Raw genomic sequence first — 16,367 nt, forward strand, 5'->3', positions numbered from 1 at the left:
CACATAAATAATTTCAACCAACCAGCCTTGCAGTCACATAGTGCAACACAGATCGTTTCAGATTGTGCACGTTTTATTGATTTGTATCATACACAACGAGGAATGGTTCCGTGTGAAATTCTAAATGCACATCGAGTGGCAACAGTTTGTGAGCGATACATTCTCGACACAAGCGCAAGTAAGAGTGTTTCTTTTAACCCGTTTCCCCAAAATACATCCGAGTGAGATTCGAAAAGCTGCTTAGTACTGTTGCGGTATTATGTGGTGGAATTTGGAGTTTTACAGAAAGGGGATCACTTTGTTGCCTCCAACCTGTCCAAATGTACTTGGGTTTTCCGACTGCATCCTAATCCTCTTCAAAGCATTCAAGCACATTCTTCTTTTCCTTCCGTTGATCATCCATCTCCTCAGCAGCATTTGCAAAGTTCAGTTCAGGGGCGGATTCAGGCCGCTCTATTGCCGGTTTACATTGGCCGACCGACCCTTTGAGCACGCTCCCCTTTTGCAAACGAGCATTGCTTGGAATTGATTTTCCGACCGCCTCAACTGCAAGCTCAGAACCGGCGTCTCACTTTCATCGAAGTCAAGCAAATATTTGCATTCACCTTGCATTCTCAATCAGCACATCCAACTCAAAGGTTACATATGAAGAACAACAGAAGCCACCTGGGTCTTTGCATTTCTGAGAAAAGCATACAAAAGTAGCCATTTCCAAATGACCAAATGTGAACTCTCTAAAAATGTTCCCAACGTGGAAATCTAATCTGAGCGGCCCACGAGATGTTTTTTCTTTAGCTCATATTTAGCTTACTATTCGGTTGTATTTGTGGGATGACTTTCAAATGGTAGCATCAGTTTGTTGCCAGCAAGAGCAACTTGCTTGTCTCCTCCTTCCTCTCGCGCCTCCGTCAACGGCAGAGGCCGCTTCTCTCCTTTCTTTGCCAACGAGGCTTTCGAGCTCGGACTTAGGCCAGGGAGCGTTGTCTGGGTTTGATCCTGGGATATAACTGGAGACAAGAAGAGAGAGCCGCTACTGTGACACCGTGAAAGAACAAACTCCAATCCGTCTTCAAATAAAGAGCGCTGCTCAGCGTGGTACCCCGAGCAGGTTCCTGGGAACGTATCCCTCGCCATCGTTGAGTCGAGCCCACCACCACTCTGTCTCGGTGTCGTCGCGCCGTCGCAGTACGGCCAGGGCGTCGCCCTCGCTGAAGGTCAGTTCGTCGGGCTGCTGGGCCGCGTAGTCCCACAACGCGTACACCGAGCCTTTGTTCATCACACCCAACTTCTCCTGTACACCTGACACAGAGATATTGGTGGGGATGTACGTACGTATGTAGAATTCTCCCAGTGACCTTCTGCTCAAAAAGCCACCACGTTCAATCAGAACTTACCGTAAAGGAACTGCGAACACTGCGTGTAACCTTCTTCCATTTCTTCACACTTGTCTGCTGCCGTTTCAACATCGCTGATTGTTTGGGCAAAAATGGCTGCCCCCGATTCCACCAGCATTTTACACAGGTGGACGCTGTTACACGAAGCGGCGCAGTGCAGAGGCGTCCTGACGAGAAGGAAAGCAGACAGAAAATCCAAATGCTGTCAGTATTACTTTCACAGATGACACCATCAAGTTCCATCAACCACTGTGAATACGTACACGACTGTAGACTGTGGCAAATGCTACCAACAAACGTATGAGTGAGTGAGTGAGTGAGTGAGTGAGTGAGTGAGTGAGTGAGTGAGTGAGTGAGTGAGTGAGTGAGTGAGTGAGTGAGTGAGTGAGTGAGTGAGTGAGTGAGTGAGTCAGTCAGTCAGTCAGTCAGTCAGTGAGTCAGTGAGTGAGTCAGTCAGTCAGTCAGTGAGTCAGTGAGTCAGTCAGTCAGTGAGTCAGTCAGTGAGTCAGTCACTCAGTGAGTCAGTCAGTGAGTCAGTCACTCAGTGAGTCAGTGAGTCAGTCAGTGAGTCAGTGAGTCAGTCAGTCAGTCAGTGAGCGAGGCAAATGCTACCAACAAACGTGTAAGCGAGTGAGTGAAGGCACTGACCATCCATCACTGTCCGCTGCATTGACATTGACTCCAAAGTCCAGCAGAAACTTGACAATGTGGTGGTGGCCAGCACACACAGCGTTGTGAAGAGGAGTAATGCCTTCGTCGTTTGGCATACTGGGATTTTCCACCTACAAGACAGCTTTTTAGCTCCGGACTCAATCTCTTCATGAAATGATTTGTCCCAGTAGTAAGTGGGCCTTTGACCTCATAGATAATTCTCTGCACCAGATCAAACTCTCCTTCTAAGGACGCATCGAGCAGCAGAGCCAGGGGGTTGAACTTGACTCTCAGCCCGTGGCCCGTGCGCTCCGAAGAAGGCTTTTTCAAATTGGTTCGCTTCGCCTGAGGACAAAGCCACACACACCAGTGGTCAAATAACACACCATTGCTAGCCATAAGTGCGTGCGACTCAGACACTCAAGTTGTCATCTGACACGTATACACGTATACTCGATGCTAAATCGAAAAAGACGTAGTATATGCTGCCGTGCATTTTGACCTTGGGCCTTGAAGGCGGGCCAGGCGGTGAGGCCGAAGGGGAGGCCCGACTCGTCACGCCGTGGGCCCAACAAGAACCGCTCTTATTGTTATTGTTCTGATCTTCCCATTTATCGGGGGTCGAGGGGAGGTGGCTTTGTGGAGACGGAGAGCCCTTCTTGCTCTCCTCTCCCACCGTGGCCGTCTCGGTGGCGGCGGCGGCGGCGGCGGGGGGCGATAAGCGCCGGCGGTCCAAGTTCAAGTTTTGAACTTCTGCGTCCTCTGATGACAAGCCAGCATGCTTTTCACCTGCTTCCACATCCCCCTCGGCCGAGTGGATCGCGTCCATGTCGCTCAAAAGACAGTCGGGCTGGTAGAAAGTACTGGCTAAAAGAGAGAGGGTTGACAACTTCACCGTCGAGTATTATTGTGATGCGAGTCACTGACATCCTACCTGAGACCCCTTCCATGCCTCCTGCCAAAGTGTTAAACCTGCACATGAAAATGACCAAGGTTCAAGGTACGGACGAGGCCTGTCAAGCAGAACCGAGTTCAGCACAAACCTCTGGTACAGTAGTTTTTGAATGTTTGGCCCTTGGGGGCCCTCAGGTTCCGTAATGGAACTTCGTTTTTTCAGAGGGCGCGGAGCATTGCTGAGACGACGGCGGAGAACTTCCAGATCAGCGTCATTCTGGTAGCGCAGTTGAGCTGAGTGGGCTGGAGACACAAGGAAACGCAAGCGTTGCTTCAAAACCATTCAGTCGAATCTACCGAGATTCAAACACGCAGCCGGCCTATGTGCATATACGTATGCCACAAGAAGGTGTGCTTCAGAAGGGCTCGCAACCTACCAACTGGAGTGAGCTTTGTGGGACTGAGAGGACGGGGAATGTTGTCCACGCTGGGAGGAGGAAGGATTGGCCCATCGCCGCCAGGCTCTCCTCCTCCTCCTCCTCCTCCTCCTCCTCCAACGTCCTTGTCTTCTGTCTTTATTCCTGCGTGGAGAAAAGGAAGAGGAGACGGAGACGCCGAGGAGGTGGGCAGGATGGGTTTCCCGTAGACTGCGGGGCACAAAGGAAAGCATGATCAGAAAGACTCCACGGTCTGGAGTCAGCTCGCTCTCGGTTACCCGCTTTAACCGTGGCGGCGCTCCTGTTGCTGAGCGAGCCGTAATTCTTGGCCTGAGGCTGCTGAAGGTACATGCTGTAGATGGAGCTGCTGTTCATGGAGGCGGGGCCCTTTCGAGGAGACTGCGGTCTGGACGCGTGCTCGGGTACGTAAGGACGTACGGCCACCGCCGGAGGGGGATCCGTTCGCTCGCTCTGAGATGCCAAGGGCGAAGGCTGCGAGCCTAATAGGAAGGCGTGAGAAGGCAGCAAGGAAAAAAAAAGCCCACGAAAACGTCTTACCTTGGTTTGAATCTGGAGGGACGGCAATGCCTTGTTGGATTTGCTGTGAGGAGGAGGAGGAGGAGGAGGAGGAGGAGGAGGAGGTTGAACAAGACGAGGCGGCAGCGGCGGCGGCGGCGGCAGCGCTGGGTCGAGGCCATCCCAATGTGCCGGGAGCCGATCGAGGCAGGGAGCTGGTGGAACGGTGATTCCCTGCTGTCTGGTGGTGGCGGCTGCTGCTGCTGCTGCTGCTGCTGCTGCCGCTGCTGGGGTAGGTGCCGTAACCGCAAGGGAGATGCTGAGCAAAACAAAAATAAAAAACAATCCCATATCCAATCACGCCTGTGCAGACCTTGCATCTCAGTTTCAAAGTCAAAGCCTCACTTAATGGGGACAATTGCACCAAATTGCTGTTTGATTGAACTTGAGACAATGTCAAAGCTGCAAAGTGTACCTGTTCTGCACTGTTGCTCCTCCAATGTTTACCAACGGTAGGCCACGATGCTTCATTAGCTGCGCGGCATCAAAGACAACAACAGCAGCAGCAGCTTAGTGAACAAGTCAATGCTCAGCATGCCCCAAAAGAGACAAAAGTACAAGCATGAGAAAGTGAAGGGAAAGGCCTGGCTGGGGTTACAAGTTATGGACGGATGCTTGTGTCATATACTTCCAGCCGTTACTTACAGGCTACACTAACGCTCGCATCCGGCCATAGTATGTCGAAAAGATGAAACTACAGAATATGGAAAATGACAACTAGATGTGGCTTGTTGTGGGATGGGACAATCCCACAGCCATCATTTGGCACGGCCACGTCGTGGGACTGCCGCAGACTCGCACTTGTAAGATCAGCTGCAGAACAACGTCGAGAGGAAAGTGGGCGGTCGGCCGGCCGGCCACGGGAAGCAAAGAGTCAGCTCTCCGCAGGCTGCTGGAAACTTGGCTATGTGCCTGGGAGTCCAGATTAGAGTGAAGCACTCACTCCACAGCACATTATGTCCCCATGCATCCTGACAGATCCCTTCTTTCTCTCGCTAGCCACTCACTCACAAATATAAAAGCGCCGTTTTAGAAAAACACATTTGTGCTGTATAATACAGCTCCAAAGTGAGATCAGGACTCTCCACTTGCCCAAAAAGCAAACACGCACGCATCTGCAGCCATTATCATGGCCTGTGCGTGCAGGAGCTTAGACTGTACGCGACGCGACGCGACGCGCCAGCTTCCTCTAATTCATTTTGTAGCCAGCTCCGCCTGCCCGCCTGTCAGTCGCCTGTTGACGTGATTTACAACAGCCAGCAAGTCCAGAGCGTAAATAACTCTGCTGCGCCATTTGCTTTGGCATTTCACATGAGCGTGGGATTCATAAAAAGGACTCGCTCCCTGTGCTGCTACTCCATCCTGCTGTTGCATTTGTGCATACATTCTTGCCTTTGATATCGGATGGTCAGTCTATGAGTAGGGCAGAAGAATGGAGAAGCGAGGCACTGAACATAAAGACTCACTGTTGTTCCCTTTGTCCCCCTGGGGAGATTTGGGACGCCCACACGAGTCATTTGGCTGCGACAGGACCGTGTCTAAATCCGACACTTTCCATTGGCTGGGAGGCTTCCTGATGCCGCTCTTGTTCTCGTCTGCCTTGGCCGCCGTGGGTGGTCAGTCACGACGGCAAGCGCAAAGCACGAGCGACGGGACAGCCGTCATGGAAACACGAGCGCCAATACGACCACGGTGACCATAAGCGTAACCAGGTAGCCACAGACGCCAAGGTGGAAAATGAAAACAGACAAAAGAAGACAAAAGGGACAGGCAATCGACGGAAAAAAAGAGAGAGCCAGTTAGAGAGAAGCGAATCTTGTGCCCTTCGCAAAGGGATTGGGCAATCCTTGCTACCCACCCGAAAGGGAGCGCGTGGGACTGACTTGTGACCATTTGGGGGATGCGTCAGGTAACAGCTTGCAGCCCGCCTCGGCCGGAGCTTGGATGTAAGGGCACACGGCGGCCACTCGGCCCGACACGCCGCCGCCGCCGCCGCTTGCTCGAGTGGTGGAATTTTGAGGAGAAGGAGGGCCTCCGCCATTCATACGGCTCAACTGCAAAGACGCAAAGCACAACCTGAAGCAGGCGAAGAAGACTCGAGGGGGAAAGCATCAGGCGTGAAAGTAAGGTTACTTCGGCTCTCTTCTTGTGCAGTCGCTCCCTCAGCTCTCCGATACGTCGATCCATCACGGTCACCTGAGCATTTCTCTTGTTCAGCACCTCCTTGTTGTGCGCGAGCTTGCCACTCTGCTCCAGGTTGTGACGGTTGCGAGCCTGACGCGCAAACGTGCTGTCGTCCACAAGTGTGCATTTTGAAAAGCGCAATGTGCTATCGGTACCTGCAGCTCTTGGTAGAGCTTCCTCAGTTCTAAGGCAGCAGGGGCAGCAGGGCCAGAGAGCGGCGGCGGCGGCGGCGCTGCTTTCGTTCCAGCGCCTCTGTTGGGCGCCCCCTGCTGGGAGGCAATAGAATGCAGCTGCAGGCGTCCGTTCCTCAGATCCTCCAGCTGTTGGCTCAGCTGTTCAAAAAGAGATGACAAATGATTCCATGAAGTCGACTCCTTAATCCACCCCCCGCCCGAGATACCTGGTCAACCCGGGTCACGGCAGACTGCAGCTCAGCCTGCTTCTCCTGAAACAGGCTGCTCACGTGCTCGATCTCTGCCGCTGCACACAGGAGAGACATACGTATCCATTGAGCTTTATGCTGAGAGTGTCAAGTATTGCGTGTTGAGGCGTACATAGGTTCCCATTGATCAGTTTGCTGTAGTCCACTTGCCCTCTCATGGCTCGAATCTTCTTCAGCTTGGCTTCCTGAGACTCCACTCGCTCCTTTAAGCGCTGCAGTTTCTCAGCTTCCGACTGCACGAGGAGAAGAGAAAACCAGATGCGTGCGTCGGGTCATACTTTTGCTTCAGCATTGGGCATCTGGATGGCACGCCACCTGTGTCTGCCCCTGGTTGGATCGGCCTCCCTGTTGAAGATACCGCAGCCTTTGCTCCTAAAGCAGAGGAGAAGAAAATATGCCTCGTCTAAATCTGCTTGAACTCTTGCATTTGTACTCATTCTTTTCCTTTCCTGGAGGCTTTCCTGTCTCTCTGGAGTCAAGTCGCGAGTATCCCAGCAGCTGTGCTTTCCTGATGACTTCATTTCCTTCCTATACTGTTGCTAGCTACGTAGCTGCGCTCCAAAAAAAAAAAAAAAAAGCCAATTACCGCTATTTACTTTTGACACTTCCACCTGGGTAACATCCGAGCCGAAAAAATAGGAGCCGTGATCTTTACAGCGCAGACACGCTGAGACACACTGCGTACTCAGCGGTCTGACTGTAACTGCTGGAGGACGACAATCCTAAACTAAGCGACAATGACGGGTTGATGTGTTGAAAAAGTTACCTTGGCCACCAACATCTGTTGGTGAGCGTCGATCTGTTGCTGTTGTCTTGTGGCCATTTCCTGGAGCTCAGACAGGGTGAGTTCCACACGGGGAACCTACACAATAGGGACGGGAAAAGAATGCACAATGTGCTCTTCATCAATTCTATAGATAGATAGATAGATCCATTGATAGATTGATAGATCGATCCATTGATAGATTGATAGATAGATCCATTGGTAGATTAATCCATCGATAGATTGATAGAGATACATCAGAACTACGGCAGTAAACTACTCCGATAAACGACGAGAGGAAAGCGAGCGTGACACAAGATAGTGTGCACACATGTTTGACTTGACATTTGAGGCTCTTCCGCTTGCTACACAAATGTTACGACGTACGTATGTTAGCAGCTGGTGGCCTTGGCAGGGTGACAGCGTTATAGGATTACGTTCAAAATGGCCTCATTTCTATGGCCTGGCTTCAGTGTCACATCCGTAACGTCCTGTCACAGACTCAATTGGAGGGACCGATGCTTTGGAATACTATGTAGAGCGGCACCACCCCAAGTCTTTGGGGAGACATTTGGCTCAAAATGATTCACACAGGCACACCCGCCACATGTTTCTTTCTCCTCTCTCTCACACACACGCACACGCACACGCACACCCCCACACACGCACACGGACGGCTTCCATGTGATCTCGTCACTGTGCAACACAAAATAACAGTAGTGTTGAAACTCCCTTGAGAGATTATAATGGGTATAGCAAGCAAATAAAACTTTCAAATGCTATCAGCATTTCATTTCAACATTTGCAGATGAGATCCCCTCTCGAGATACACAAGTACAGAGAGAATCATGAATGCAAGATATCAAGGAAGGAAGGTCCCAGCCCAGCCAGCCCAGCCAGCCAGCCACTTCCTCTTACTGTTTATGTTAACTCACAAACAAATCAGCTGAGCACGCACGCACGCACGCACGCATGCACGCACGCATGCACGCACACACAGGCACATCAAATCCTCATCCAATGCAATGATGGCCAGTGGCGAGGATACAATGACGAAAGAGTAAGGTTTGACGCTTTGATGTTGTAGCGTGACTGACATTGTTGGAGGCAATTTGTTGATTGAACAGCATCTGAGGGCACCTTCGTGTTGCATTGGAGCAATTGGAAGATTGCTAGCTGGAGATATCCCCAAACAAAATGGTGAAGCCTCACTTGCTCCTGATGCTGACTCACAGATGGATCATCTTAGTCCAGGAGCAACCGAGCGCTGACGTTGGGAACATCTCTTTCAATACGCCGCAGCCAATGAAACCTTTTGGACGTTAAATCGACGTATTGGGCACCCCTACTTTTATCCGAATCGTCCACCCAACTTATCCGTTCAACTTTCCCAAATAAGGCAGCGATGATTACAGCTTTTAGACCTCCACCGAACTAAAGCGGCAAAAACGTTGTGTGCCTTGATGTGGCTTCACTAAAGTGCTGACTCGGCTCATTTAGAATGCACCAAAAACGCGGCGAACAATTTCATTTGTGCAAAGACTATTTTAGTGGCACACCATTGCCTATTCTGGATCATTCTACTGCCGTTGGTGAAGATAAGATCAATTCTTCTAATTGCTACCGATGAATGAACGTGACATGCTGGCTTCATCCGGTTTGCCTAACCTTGCTCTTGACACAAGCTCTCGTGTTGTAGATTTGTTTCAACGCTCCGTATTTAGGGTAAGATGCGGCGTTGCGCAGCACTTTGAGGGCTCTCCGCTTTGGCTTTGGCTTTGGCTTTGGTAGCCGCTCATGCAATGGACACGGTGCAGACGGTGCTGCATGGTGACTGAAACGAGCATGCAGTCTTTACCTGCAGGCTGTCCCATGTGATCCTGCAGGAGCGGACTTTGATTTTGCTGCATTGCCCTTCAAGGGTAAATTCCTGCACCAAATCCAGCTCATTCCACTCCATGGTCTCGGCAAGCCTTGGTGCTTTCTAATGGGAAAAGGATGCCACAGGCAGGCAGGCAGGCAGGCGGGAGGCAAGCAGGAGGCAGGCAGGCAGGCAGGCAGGCAGGCAGGCAGGCAGGCAGGCAGGCAGGCAGGCAGGCAGGCAGGCAGGCAGCGTCAAAACAAATCCATTCTTATCTCACAACTTTCTCTCCCATCCCGCCACTGATGCGCAATCATGTTCAACACCTACTCTGTCTCTCTCTCTCTCTCTCTCTCTCTCGCTCGCTCCCTTCTTTGCGTGTCCCACACTCCCTCCCTCCCTCCCTCCCTCCCTCCCTCCTCCCTTCCCTTATAAAGTCACTGCTATTGTGAGCATCTCACGTAGCAAGCAATAATTACTACAGTTAACATCAATACACTGTATGCATTGGATCCCTTCTTTCTACTCATTATGTTCTTGAGGAGAATGAAAGCAAGCCTCTCTCTCCATGTGTGCATTCATTCACCTCTGCTTCACTCAGTCGTGGTGCTGCTGCAGCTGGCTTTTTGCTGCAACCATATCACAAGTCTCAACTCCCCACCTGACCAACTACGCCCCCCCCCCCACACACACACACACAACCTCTAAGTGACCTCACAAATACTCAATCTCTCGCACTTTCTCACAGCACCATTGCCTTCTAATGTGTGTCGTGACAAAGATGAGAAGGTTAGATAAGAATAGAATGTCGTCATATTGGCCGCTTGTCCAAGAATTTCTTTCGACTTGCCCAGTGACGCACAAGCTCATATGATTCACAACTACATGTTGGGAGAACATCTGCCTCCTGCTGCGTCATATTTTGCCAATCACTGACTCACACACACACACACACACACACACACACACACACACACACGCACACACACACACACACACACACACACACACACACACACACACACACACACACACACACACACACACATACTGTAGATAGACTTATGCGCACTCACAATGCACGTGGAATGCGGCCCAATCATCGAGGTACAGCTTGTGGGTGTGTGGGGGTGTGGGTGTGGGTGTGTGGGGGCTGCAGGACTTGGAAACCAAATCTGAAACAACAAATGAAATTGTTTGAACCTGTGCCAGGCCCCTAGGTTCCAAAACGCCAGATTTGAATACTCAGTGGGTATTACAGTTGATACTAGCCTTTTAAATACTTTGTTTGTATTGTAGTTGGTCATACATACGGTAGGATTCGATCATGAATTTGATTGTTGCCCGCCACGCAGACTGCGAAGCCCCATACCGGTGGGACACCGAGATCGCTTGGTTTTTCCATTTCTCGAGATCGCGGCAATTCAATTAGCGGCCCGGAACCAACCTCCGAGCGCTTCAGCCTCCCTGAATTGAATTGTATTCAAGAGATGTCGAGGCTATCTCCGTTTGCAAGAGTTCCAAAAATCTTACAGTGCTTGCTTGATAGATCCACTTTGCTGACAGTATTGTTTTGACGCATGGCTAGCGCTGCGGTGCTATATATAGTGTGTATATATCTATATCTATATCTATATCTATTTATATATAGATATAGATATATATGCACGGGACTTACCCCCCGCCCTTCCAAAGTGCAGCCGCACCTTAAATTCTTTTGGTCTTTGCAGCAGATGTAAAAATCACTCCATGGAGAAAGCCACAAAAGACAACAGTGGAGAAGTGAGAAAGGTGAGGGGAAGAGGAGGAGGATGAGGAGGAGCTGTTTGGCTGGCCAACAATCCTCTTAGTCTGGTTATGTCATGCGACCAAGCTAATCCCACCTTCACTGACTGGCCAACACGCACGCACGCACGCACGCACGCACGCACGCACGCACGCCTGCACACGCACGCACGCACGCACGCACGCACGCCTGCACACTATGACTGACTCACAGACAAGAACGTTTCACACAAACGTGGTCAATAGCAACATGTGTAAAGGCCCCAAATTTGGTAGCAGGGACCAAAATAGCTGCTCCTTTGACATTGATCCAACTTGAAAGGCCACTGTGGCGAGATTTGTGCGCGTCCTCTACTGTATCCACTCGTAAACACTGCAAAAGTACGTGTCGGTGCGGCGCACGTCTTACACTGGTGTTCTTGCCCTCTGGAGCTTCCATGGTCCAAGTTGTCTCCAAAGGCTGCTGACTTCCTGTCGAAGGAAGCAGAAACGTTGACATTTTGCCAATTGGTCACCCGTCCATTCATCTTCTGCGCTCAACTTTGTTCAGCTCCAACATCCTTGGCCACTTTCAAACAAGCAATGATACATTGTGGATGATATGAAGCAAGTCATCAATATTTCTTCTCCCATTCTGCGTTGCACCATGCATGTTATATCATTCCAATAATCTGATCGGGCTAATTAGTGAGCGTGCCGCTGCTGACCTCGCCTCTAAGTCTCCTAAACACTTTTCTTCTCCAGACAGAGAGCAAGGTTGCCTTATCACTTCAAACACAAGCAAAACATGACAGTCGTTCGTGATTGATTTGCGTATAGCCAATGTTTGCGTGCCGTACCTCGTGGCAAGGAGGGACAGTGTCGCAGGTAGAAGCTGACCTCTGGCCTCCTTGCTCCCCACTGCTGAAGGAGGTCCAAGAGTAACAACTGCTGAGGGAGAACTCGTTCTGACAGGAGACACAAGGAGGGGGAAGAATTTTCTCACTCAGATTCCATTCGCTGGCTTGACATGCTTGCTAGGTAGTAGCGGCTAGGCTACTATACGTCATTGCCATTCAAGCGCTCTGGTCAACTGTTGACATCATCTATTGCAGTCTGCCTCGAGGTTGAATCGGAGCAGCTGTTTGACACACGTACATAGTACGTACGTACGTACGTACGTACGTACGTACGTACGTACGTGTGGCATCGTCAAGGTGGACTTATCACAATAGTTGAGATTGCTTTAGCACTTGCAATCAATGAATTGTCAATAAAAGCAAGAGCTGTAAGCACTCTATGAGTGCAGCCGACAACAAACATGTCAGCCATGAGTTTGAAGCCTTAAGACACGTCACATCATTCATTGAGAATAATTGTCCATTTTTGGCTATGTGAAGCCCTTTGAGACTGTTTGTGATTCAGGGCTATACAAATCAACTTGACTTGACTTGACTTGTGTCCATGACGATGTACAGTATACGGTCAACCTTACAAAAACGTCGCTTTTATATCAGTCGCCTGACATTCAGTCAGTCACACGTACGTAATGTGTGATGAATGAATGTAGGCCACAGTGGTTCCCAGTGTCTGCACGTGATGGACTGCGCTGGGTGAGACTGAGCCGCTTAGTTTGACAAGGCATAAAATGAGGTTATGTTTTCATGGGCTTGGCTTTATTTATGCCGATCCCAGCGTCCACGTGCCGATCCCAGCGTCCACGCTACGCTCACTAGATGCATCCGATGTGCAACCAGAAAAAAGATTCAGGTGAAATGTTGGGAAAAAACAACAACAACAACAACAACAACACAGCCCCACAATGCATAATGAGCACGAATGGAACAACAATTGATTGTGAATGATTTTGTTGAGGCCACTGTAAAGAGAGATAAATAGCTCACATTGTAACGCCAGGGCTGCGTATTGTTATTGCCATTTTCCAAGGTGGCTATTTTTCCTGAATCGCGACACACTTGTGTTCTTCGCAAAAGATACATACATACATACATACATACGTCGAAATGGGATGACTCACCGTGTCCGTTCCATTTTTCAGCTAAGTGGCACTCTCCTTCGCCTGCCTCTTTGCAGTATTCCACCACATCTCCAACTCTGGTTGCAGGAGTAACCGGGACCTCGGTCAGCATCTGTTGTGTGTCGTTCAGGTAAACTGTCAGGATCACCTTGGAGCATACAAACGAGCGTGTTATTGCTCTTCCATGGTCATCTGCCTCTCTCTCAAGCTGGTCTTCTTTAGGGATGACGTGTCTTTTGGGATGAGCACATTTTGAGGCCCTGCATTTACGAACATTCATATTGATCTCATTGATATTAATTCGAACATGATTGGGCTTGTGAAGCAGTCATGAGAGGCAAGGTGACTGACTGACTGACTGACTGACTGACTGACTGACTGACTGACTGACTGACTGACTGACTGACTGACTGACTGACTGACTGACTGACTGACTGACTGACTGACTGACTGACTGACTGACTGACTGACTGACTGACTGACTGATGCTGCTGTCATGTCAGACGGTCACTCAACAGTTGGCTGTAATGACACACACACACACAGCCAGCCAGCCAGCCAGCCGGCCGGCCAGCCAGCCAGCCAGCCAGCCAGCCAGCCATCAGAGCCCCACTGTTTTTGGTCTTCATCACTCACATCCACTCTTCCGTATCCCACAACACACGATTACTAATCACACGCTAATCCCTCGTATCGTACACACCTATCCAGATCATGTGATCTGGTTGCATGCAGACAAACAGACAGACAGAGCAGGGATACATTCCCTAAATCTTGGATTAGATACACAAACACCAGCACAAATGCACACACACGCAAATCCTGAAGGGGGAACATCATTCAGCCAACATCCCCATAAGGGATTTCATGTTGGTATTTTCAACATTTTCCAAATGAAGTCATGTTGGACTAGTTCCTGAAATGAAGACACCCAAAGAGCCATGTAGTACTAGCACCACAAGTCCATCACGATAAGCTACGTACACTCCACCTTAATGGGAGCTTCTGTCATTACTAAAAGTGGCCAACAACGTTATCCTCCTTATTCCATCTCATTTTTGTTAGTATGTCCTGTCCATTCGCTCAGCTCAGCACACACGCACATGGACACACACTAATAATAAATCTCCCATCCCAGATTTGTTGTTGCATGGATCTAGCTGATATTAACGTCCCACAATCCTTTGCAGCTGTTGCTTGGAGACCCCTTGCTAAGCTCTTACTGTGCTGGCCACGATAGCAACAAACTAACTAACAAGGCAAAAAGAATCATGACGTAGGTCTGCTCTGCACACACCGTCACTGTCATTCCTGCATATGGGTAGGTACTATGTTTTTGATGACACGCTCATTACCCGTACATACTGTCCAGTCCCAAGATGCTCAACTATGACGTACGTACCTTTTCTTTCATGTAGTATAAAAGTACTTTGGGAGACTGAATGGGAACGAAATTTCGGTTTCTTTGTGTGTCTTTGGCATGTGGAGAAATTGACAATAAAGCTGACTTTGACTTTTGAATGCTGCTGTCTCAAAGAAAAGAGCAAATCAATCAGAAAGTCTCAGGGTTGAACACAATGAAGGTGATATAGTACTTAGTACTCTGCCCACCCACCCAGCCACATATGGACACAAGGATGCGCTCGCTGTCAAGTAGCCAAGAAGCACACATGACCACTTCAACACGAGCTTCGACCTAATTGAGAGAGAGAGAGAGAGAAATCATTTGGAGTCACAACAACTATCCGTGCACAGTTGAGGCCAATGGATGTGAGCGCCAGCAGAACGTGACTTGTCAACTGCGAAGGTGGGTGGACATTTTTCAAGAGAGTCTATTTTTGTTGACACTGAGTGCTTAAAATAGCTGCCTTCCAAAAACAAGACAAAAATCCCACTTTGAAACAGCCATCGTCAGCTCTTTGGAGCTTTGGATCAAAACACCAGTGCAAGAGCAAAAGACAAGAAAGAGAAGGTCAAAAGTGAGCGGACAACTTCTCTCTGTCTCTCTATTTCTCCCAGCAGTAAAACACGTCCTTATATCTTCAGTGCATTGTTCCCTTGACATGAGCTACAAAGAGCTCTGTGTGCGCGCGCGAGCATGCGAAGAGAAAAAAGAAAAAGCAGAACATATAAACCTGATCAACTGAATGTGTTATTTTCTCAAAATTCTTGAATTGATTCATTGACTTCATGATAAGGATGGGCATCACCCTAGTTAGGTCACTCACTCGCTCGCTCGCTCGCTCACTGCCTCACTCACTCACTCACTCACTCACTCACTCACTCACTCACTCACTCACTCACTCACAGTTAGAGCGAGACACTCCCATTCACACTGTCACTAAGTGGGAACTAACTTGCCGAAAGTCAGGTGACCGTCAGTAACGTAGCTGCATGTGCAATAGAAGAAAATGTTTGAAAGCTTCTGCACCCCCCCAAGCATGTACCGCAATAGTTTCTTAAAATTGTTGGATATCAGTACTAATAGTAATGTATTTCACGAACGAGTTATTCTAACAGACTAAACAACAAATGGATTCTTGTTTTTTTTATTCTTGTCTATTCATTTGTAATACTATCATGAATGTCTTCAACTACCGAACCAGCCAGCATTTCAATCACAACTGACTGATGGTACGGAAAACACAAGCCTATAATAAGGATATCAATTGGAGATAAAAGTCCATTTGTATACATTGATATAACTTGCATGGGCTTCAAGGGAAATTCGCCGATATTCCAATTGGTATTGGCCCAGAGTAATAATCACCCCACTGCATGTCGTTCTTCGTCCCATGAATGAAAAACTCACCGGCAACATTCCTGTTCGTGTTCCTGCTGCTCGCAGCGCAGCACAGCACAGCGCAGCGCAGCACAAGCACAAGCACAAGCTCAAGCACAAGCACAGCGCTCCCTTCCTTTCCCTTGCCTTTCCTTTCCTTGCCTTTCCTTTCCTTGCGTTGCCTTTCCTTCCCTTGCCTTGCCCTGTTTGAAGAAGAGCCTTCTGCTCCGCTCTGCTCTCCTCGTCCACGCTTTTCACCATACAAGAAGTCCCGGACTTGTTTCTCGAGCGCAGCAGACATCCAGATGCATGGAAAGCCCAACTCCTGCTCCCTCCTTTCCTGTCAACCCCTCCCCTCATTCGCTTCCTTCCTTCCTTCCTTCCTTCCTTCCTTCCTTCCTTCCTTCCTTCCTTCCTTCCTTCCTTCCTTCCTTCCTTCCTTCTTCCCTCTTGATCGTTCCACCCAAGGAAAGCTTACAATGGTCTTTACAAACAAGCTGAAGAGAAAAACAGCATTTTATTCTTTGCTCTTCCATTTCACTGCTGTCTCATTCATCGTGGACGTCATCGTCCCATCCCGA

General features: G+C 49.3%; 1 protein-coding gene across 13 annotated transcripts; it reads right to left on the bottom strand.

The window, feature by feature from the left end:
* Nucleotides 1-55: 55 nt before the first annotated feature.
* On the bottom strand, nt 56-16,153 carry LOC125980832 (apoptosis-stimulating of p53 protein 1). 13 transcript variants are annotated; one of them, XM_049740365.1, is made up of 26 exons: nt 15,817-16,153; nt 13,005-13,152; nt 11,827-11,934; nt 11,397-11,458; nt 10,279-10,377; nt 9,200-9,325; nt 7,345-7,440; nt 6,894-6,950; nt 6,691-6,811; nt 6,537-6,616; nt 6,292-6,468; nt 6,086-6,226; nt 5,811-6,006; nt 5,419-5,547; nt 4,368-4,426; nt 3,935-4,211; nt 3,655-3,876; nt 3,377-3,586; nt 3,089-3,242; nt 2,980-3,017; nt 2,548-2,912; nt 2,253-2,390; nt 2,043-2,176; nt 1,395-1,561; nt 1,100-1,291; nt 56-1,007 (listed from the first exon to the last, which is right to left on the bottom strand). In XM_049740365.1, the coding sequence occupies exons 1-26, from the start codon at nt 16,144-16,146 to the stop codon at nt 811-813; spliced, it is 4,023 nt and encodes a 1,340-aa protein (XP_049596322.1). In that variant the 5' UTR covers nt 16,147-16,153; the 3' UTR covers nt 56-810. The 13 variants fall into 13 exon arrangements, with proteins under 13 accessions (XP_049596322.1, XP_049596324.1, XP_049596325.1 ...); XM_049740369.2 differs by having other exon boundaries at nt 816-1,007; nt 1,100-1,299; nt 15,817-16,152; XM_049740367.1 differs by lacking the exon at nt 9,200-9,325.
* Between the last annotated feature and the right edge of the window lie 214 nt (nt 16,154-16,367).

Source organism: Syngnathus scovelli, chromosome 14, assembly GCF_024217435.2.
Source record: "Syngnathus scovelli strain Florida chromosome 14, RoL_Ssco_1.2, whole genome shotgun sequence".
NCBI lineage: Eukaryota > Metazoa > Chordata > Actinopteri > Syngnathiformes > Syngnathidae > Syngnathus > Syngnathus scovelli.

What these genes read in the sequence shown, in the direction of transcription:
- LOC125980832 (XM_049740365.1), bottom strand. Translation starts at nt 16,146, where the DNA reads ATGAGGGGAGGGGTTGACAGGAAAGGAGGGAGCAGGAGTTGGGCTTTC. An exon ending in AACAGATGTTGGTGGCCAAG is followed by an intron (nt 6,951 to 7,344) that starts GTAACTTTTTCA and finishes CCTCTGCTTTAG; the next exon opens with GAGCAAAGGCTGCGGTATCT. An exon ending in GGAGCAACAGTGCAGAACAG is followed by an intron (nt 4,212 to 4,367) that starts GTACACTTTGCA and finishes TGTTTTGCTCAG; the next exon opens with CATCTCCCTTGCGGTTACGG.